This window comes from Bison bison, unplaced genomic scaffold (assembly GCF_000754665.1).
Source record: "Bison bison bison isolate TAMUID 2011002044 unplaced genomic scaffold, Bison_UMD1.0 scf7180017864456, whole genome shotgun sequence".
Taxonomy (NCBI): Eukaryota; Metazoa; Chordata; class Mammalia; order Artiodactyla; family Bovidae; genus Bison; species Bison bison.
The window spans coordinates 26,248,351-26,255,175 of NW_011495018.1; the positions used below are offsets into that span (position 1 = coordinate 26,248,351).

Sequence of the window (6,825 nt, forward strand, 5' to 3'; positions counted from 1 at the left end):
AGGTGGGTGACAGAGCCAGGCCGGTGTTGATGAACACGTTTATAGGGCTGGACACAGGCTCCTGCTGTTCTCGATTTGTTGTTGGAATTCTGCCTGGAAGGAAAGGGGCGTGGTGGATATGGAACCAGGTCAGTGGGCGCAGAGATTTACAGATAAAGAAGTTCCTACAAAGAACAGCAATGAAACTCCCTCTGAAATGCTGTAGCCTACTGTTCATTCTGTCTGCCTCTTGCATGGATTGTAGTGTTTTCACTACTGAGGATCATGCCATCCTTATCTTTGTGGGCCCTGTAGCACCCAACCTTGCACACTATTAAGTGTGGGAAGATCCCCTGGAGGAGGGCATGGCACCATACTCCAGTATTCCTGCTGGGAGAATTCCAGCACTTTTACTTCACTAGGATGTGCTGGGCACTGCTCACAGCAACCCCTGGAACCTTCTAAGTGGTGGGTTGTTACCCCTGTTTCACGGGTGGGTTAACCAAAGCCCAAGATGAGAAGTAATTTTCCAGCCACACAACTAGAAAAGGCACAGCTAGGCTGAGAAAGCTGCTCTGACTGCCTCCACCAAAGCCCAAGCTGCTTCCACTGTGTTAGGTTTGTGCATGAGGGCTAAGTTGCTTCAGTCATGTCCGACTCTTTGCGACCCTATGGACTGCAGCCCTCCAGGCTCCTCTGTCCATTGAATTCTCCAGGCAAGAATACTGGAGAGGGTTACCATGCCCTCCTCCAGGGGATCTTTGTGACCCAGGGATCGAACCCAGGTCTTCTGCATTTCAGGCAGATTCTTTACCATCTGAGCCACCAGGGAAGCCCCACATCCTAGTGAGGGCTGGATAAAATGAAGTGTATCACTATTTTTGGGGGGCCATGTGGCATGCAGAACCTTAGTTCCCTGACCAGGGATGGAACCTATGCCCCTGCATTGAGAGTGCAGAGTCTGAACCACTAGATCGCTAGGGAAGTCCCACTATTAACCAACTCGTAGTGGCATTTATTGGATTAAGCTGTGGTGAGGGTGCCTCGGGGGCCTGGGGGATGTGGAAGTGAGGGATCCACAGAAGGAAGGGGAGGTCTTAGATTTCTCCCTCAGGGTCTGGGGCTTGCAGCCAGGCTCAGAGTAAGAGTTTGAGTAGACCATTGGTCCGGGCTAACCACACACAGCGCTCCGCCCCAGCCCCAGTGACCTTGGACATTTGCCAGGCTAAGTTTAGCCGTGACCTGCATGGGCTGCCACGCTCTGTGGGCAGGGGTGGGGGTGGAGAGGAACTCAGCAGGTTTCCTCCCTGCTTCCTGGCAAGCAGACCCACAAAAGCCCTCCAAGTGACCCAGGTTTATATTCAAAACTGAACCCAGCTGGATGTCTCAGACTACTTGTATGGGGCAGCCTTGCAGAGGTAAGAGATTTGGGCCAAGGCAGAGGTGGAATACTTAAGTCTGGGGAAAGGGACCCTTTGGTGAGGAGTGTGTGTGTGTGCGCGTGTGTGTGCATGCATGTATCCACGGTTTTGTGAGAGGTTCTAGCTGCTGTCCTGCCCCTGTGGTCTCCAAAAGTCCCAACATCCAGATTCTCTCCCTCATTCTTCTGACCCCCGAGGACCCTGGGGCAGAGTTCTTGCGACTTGGCTTGGGGAGGGGAAGTAATGGAGGCTTCTAGCCCAGCCCCACCTAGTGCGCACTCAGCAGCTCCGTCCTGTTCCCCATCACCTAGGCGCCACAGGCAAAGCCAGCCTGCACAAAGGGTATCAGGAGCAAGATGACAGCTGGGAGCCCATCCCATCCCCAGAGGGTGGAGGTGGTTTAAACTAGAGGTGAGTCAGAGGGAACTCCACCTCCAGGAGGATCCAAGGCTCGGAAGGCTTCGCCGCCCCCACCCCCACCCCCACCCCCGTTACTGGGGGGCAGGGTGGATGGAGTGGTTTACCGAGGAACAGCAGGCTTAGGGAAGCATTTTGTGCTTTCAGAGCACTTTTGAGCGTGTGTTCCTCCACACCCCTGGGCCTTGGGTAGGGTTGGTGTGCTTGACAGGTGAGATAATAAGCCCCTAGAGGCCAAGGGGGAAGGAGCTGGTGTTGTAATGTGCTTACTGTATGCTGGGCACTGCTCAGCACCTGAATTGGATGGTCTTGCTTAACCTGAAGGAGGGCCTGCTGTTAGCTCCATTTCACAGGTAAAGCAGTGGAGCCCTAGAGAAGCTAAGTGACTCACCCACGACCCCTCGGCAAAGGACAGAGTCACGGTTCAAACCTGGGCCTCTCTCTACAGCCCAGGGTCCTTTGTGATTCCTGCTCCTTTTGAGTCTTGCTGTTAACCTTTCTATTGCTAGTGTTCTCTGGCTGCCTGCATCTCCTGTAGGGGCATTTGTTTGTCCCACTGCATCTGCAGACCCCTGCAGGCAGGTTCATCTATTACTCCCATCCCATTACAGCTAACCTTTTATATGAAAATTTGCTCAGGGGCAAGCATTTTGGACTCCCTAGTAGCTCAGATGTTAAACATCCGCCTGCAATGCAGGAGACCTGGATTCGATCCCTGGGTTGGGAAGATCCCCTGGAGAAGGAAATGGCAACCCACTCCTATATCCTTGCCTGGAAAATTCCATGGACAGAGGAGCCTGGCCGGCTGTAGTCCATGAGGTTGCAAAGAGTTGGACACAACTGAGTGACTAACACACAAGCATTTTGCTGAGTGCTTTCTATGCATTATTTCCTTTACAACAGCAGGTATTATTCCAGTTTTACAGATGAAAAGACTGAGATTCTGAAAAGTTGAATGGTTTGTCAAGGTCACATATCTAGTAGTGCACATGCTGGTGCTAACCCAGTTTGTCCCCTCTAGAGTCCGTCCTCTCATCACAGTGCTGATTGCTCTAGCTGATTTGGAGTTTTGAAACTTGGCTGCCCTCGTTTAGCACATCATCTTATAGCAGGCATGAGGACATACACAGGGAGCCCTGTGGAAGCTGTTGGATAGAGAAGAGGAGGACTTCCCAGTTATGGGACTTAGTGATAGCACCCCACTCCCCAGCTGGTGGCATCCTACCCTGGAAACTGACCTCAAAAATCAGGTGTTGCCAAAGACTTTGGCTGTGACTTATCAGGGCCTGCCTGTGCCCAAATGTGGCCGTCTGTAGTACAGGCCCTTTAGGGCCTCAAAATGCCCAAATTATCTCCTGACTGACTGCTGCCTGTATGTATGTTGTATGTGTTAATCGCCTGGTCGTGTCTCACTCTTTGCAACCCCATGGACTGTAGCCGGCCAAGCTCCTCTGTCCGTGGGATTTCCCAGACAAGAATACTGGAGTGGGTTGTCATTTCTATTACTAGTACTCCACACCTTTATCCTAAAGTTCTGATCCATGTTTATCAGCCAGCCTTACAATCTTATCCTGGACCACCCTGGTCAAATTTTCCACTGATGTTTCTCTAATGTAGAAACCAGAGCTGGCCTGTTCATGCAATTATCCTGCACGCTGCTCCTTGTCTTGGGGCAGAGAAACTGGCTGGCTGCCCCCTGCACTTTTTCCTCACCCTACCTCTCTCCCAGCCCAACTTCCTCCACTGTCTCCTGTCCTCCATTGACTTCTCAAGTGGAAATGCGTAAGTGTCTCAGAGTTCACCTCTTAGGCCTGAACGTAACTACACTGAATTCTGCTGCTGCTGGACCTCCCCAACCCCAACACTTTTGGTTCCTGCTAATGAGGAGGGGTCACCTCTGAGCAGCAGGTTTTACCCAAGTGTGAAAACTCAGGCTACCTACATCCTGGCACTGCCAGGTAGAACCTGCAGAGGTGTTGTTGTTCAGTCACCCAGTCGTGTCCAACTCTTTGCAACCCCATGGACTGTAGTATGGCAGGCCTCCCTGTCCCTCACCATCTCCTGGAGTTTGCCCAAGTTCAAATTCATTGCACTGGTGATGCCATCCAGAGGTGTTCTTAACCTACTGATAGATACCTGCTTCTTGGTACCATTAGGGTAATAACCAGAACATGTGACTTTCAGGGTGCAAATTCAAGGTCAGAGAATGGGGTTCCTATCAGGTCTGTTGGCATGCACTGGGGCAGAGATGGGGGCTCTTGGTTCTCCAGCAATGACCTCCTTTTTCCATTTGCTTTCCTAGCTGAGGTCCCCAACGGGAAGTGGGTGGGGCAAATGCCAAAAAGGCCAATTGTTACTTCCCAAGGTTCCAGCCAGGGGAAAGAGAGGGTATAATATAAGGGTTACGATGTGAGATAGTCCTTCGATGTGAGATAGTCCTTTGAAGACTTTAATGTAGATGGTATTAAAATGCAGATTCTGGTTCAGTGGGTCTGGGGTGGGGCCAAGATTCTACATTTCTAACAGACTCCCAGGGGATGTTGCAGCTGCTCAGTCTGAATAGCAAGTATTATAAGAGGTTAGTCCTTACCCCAAAGTCACTTGAGACCTAAAAATCCTGGAGGAATGGCACATCTCCTTTCACAATTAAGAAGTCAGGTTAGAAGTTCAGATGACTAGTGAGAGGAAAGTCAATGACTCAGTCACTCTGGTTGTTCCCTAGATTGGCCGGGGAAAGATCCAGGATCAGCCAGGAGAACAGTGTCTGAATTTAGGGTGGGGTCTTCCGATTGGAGTGAGAGGTTTTCACTGGGGGTATATAAGGGCTCAAGACTGTTTCAGCTGCTGCTGAGTAAACATGCTATTCACCATGCTGTGTAGGCTTTGGAACCCAGCCCTTCTGTTCTTAAGCACTAGGCTATACTATACCGAGGAATCAGCCATTCACCGAGGGGGAAGAAAGGATGTCTTATACAGGATTATTTTGGTTTCAAGTGTTAGAAAAGAAACTTGACTTAAACAAAAAGAGAATATATTGAGAATTCCCTGGTTGCCTAGTGGTTAGGATTCTGGGCTTTCACTGCCAGGCCCAGTTTCAATTCCTATTGATCTCAGGGAACTGAGATCCTGCAAGCCATGCGGTGCAGCCAAAATAAAAAAGGAATGTATTGATTTATATGACTACAAAGTCCAGAGGTACTGGCTTCAGGCACTGCTGGGTCCATGTTGGCACCTCTCTCTGGCAGATCTCCCTTTGAGGTAGCTAGAGAGCCAATTGGAGAAGGCAATGGCACCCCACTCCAGTACTTTTGCCTGGAAAATCCCATGGACGGAGGAGCCTGGTGGGCTGCAGTCCCTGGAGTCGCTAGAGTCGGACATGACTGAGCAACTTCACTTTCACCTTTCACTTTGATGCATTGGAGAAGGAAATGGCAACCCACTCCAGAATTCTTGCCTGGAGAATCCCAGGGACGGGGAAGCCTGGTGGGCTGCCGTCTATGGTGTGCACAGAGTCGGACACGACTCAAGCGACTTAGCAGCAGCAGCAGAGAGCCAATAGCAGGTGTAACCCCTCAGGGTTCCCTGAGCTACCCTAGGCAACAGGGTGAGCCTTTCTCCCCATTGGTCCCAATATATCCTACCTCTGTCTCCCACTGGCCAGAGCAGGTCATAAACTCATCCAGAAACAACCACTGCCAGGGTGAGGAGTATGAAGTAGTCAGGCCGGGGTTATATCCTCACCCCTTGACTGCGGGTGGGTTCATCCCCTCATCCCCTCCCAAATCATGAGCACTAGGAGTAGAAAAGATTCGGTTCCCAGGGGAAGTGGGTGCTGCTCCCACAAAGAGGACTGTTTGGACAGACAGAAACAGGTCCACCAGTGTGGTGGTTTAGCCAGGATGCTGGTGTGGGACTTCAGGGTTCCTGTTCCCAACAAGGCTGGGCTGTGGGTTGGGTGGGGCGGAGGTCCGCGGGAGGGAACGACAAGGGAGTGAGCAGTGTTGAGGAAAGCTAGGTGTGACCATCCGTGTCTCTCTGTCTGTTCCCAGGAAAGCTGCCGCCATGGCCCTGGGGCTTTTCCGGGTGTGCCTAGTGGTGGTGACGGCCATCATCAACCACCCACTGCTGTTCCCGCGAGAGAACGCCACGGTCCCCGAGAACGAGGAGGAGATCATCCGTCAGATGCAGGCGCACCAGGAGAAGCTGCAGCTGGAGCAGCTGCGCCTGGAGGAGGAGATGGCGCGGCTGGCAGCCGACAAGGAGGCCGAGAAGGAGGCATTGGAGCGGGTGGCGGAGGAGGGCCAGCAGCAGAATGAGAGCCGCACCGCCTGGGACCTATGGAGCACTCTCTGCATGATCCTCTTCCTGGTGATCGAGGTGTGGCGGCAAGACCACCAGGACGCGCCCTCGCCCGAGTGCCTGGGCTCGGACGAGGACGAGCTGCCCGACCTGGAGGGCGCCCCGCTCCGGGGCCTCACCCTGCCCAACAGGGCCACGCTCGACCACTTCTACGAGCGCTGCATCCGGGGGGCCACAGCTGATGCCGCCCGCACCCGGGAGTTTGTGGAAGGCTTCGTGGATGACTTACTGGAAGCCCTGAGGAGCCTGTGCAGCCGGGACTCGGACATGGAGGTGGAGGACTTCATCGGCGTGGACAGCATGTACGAGAACTGGCAGGTGAACAAGCCTCTGCTGTGCGACCTCTTCGTACCCTTCATGCCCCCGGAGCCCTACCACTTCCACCCAGAGCTCTGGTGCTCCAGCCGCTCCGTGCCTTTGGATCGCCAGGGCTATGGCCAGATCAAGGTGGTCCGGGCCGACGAGGACACGCTGGGCTGTATCTGCGGCAAGACCAAGCTTGGAGAAGACATGCTGTGTCTCCTCCACGGCAGGAACAACGTGGTGCACCACGGCAGCAAGGCAGCAGACCCGCTGTGCGCCCCCAACTCCCCGTACCTGGACACCATGCGCGTCATGAAGTGGTTCCAGACCGCCCTCACCAGAGCCT

At 53.2% G+C, this 6,825-nt stretch overlaps 1 protein-coding gene across 1 annotated transcript in view; it reads left to right on the top strand.

Annotated features, from left to right (window-relative positions):
* The first annotated feature begins 754 nt into the window (after positions 1–754).
* Positions 755–6,825, top strand: part of ITPRIP (inositol 1,4,5-trisphosphate receptor interacting protein) — a 9,006-nt gene continuing 2,935 nt past the window's right edge. Inside the window, exons 1-2 of the mRNA XM_010859393.1 lie at positions 755–1,397; positions 5,867–6,823. Of these exons, the coding sequence (XP_010857695.1) occupies positions 5,880–6,823 (944 nt within the window). The 5' untranslated portion in view covers positions 755–1,397; positions 5,867–5,879. The remainder of the gene's footprint in view (positions 1,398–5,866; positions 6,824–6,825) is intronic.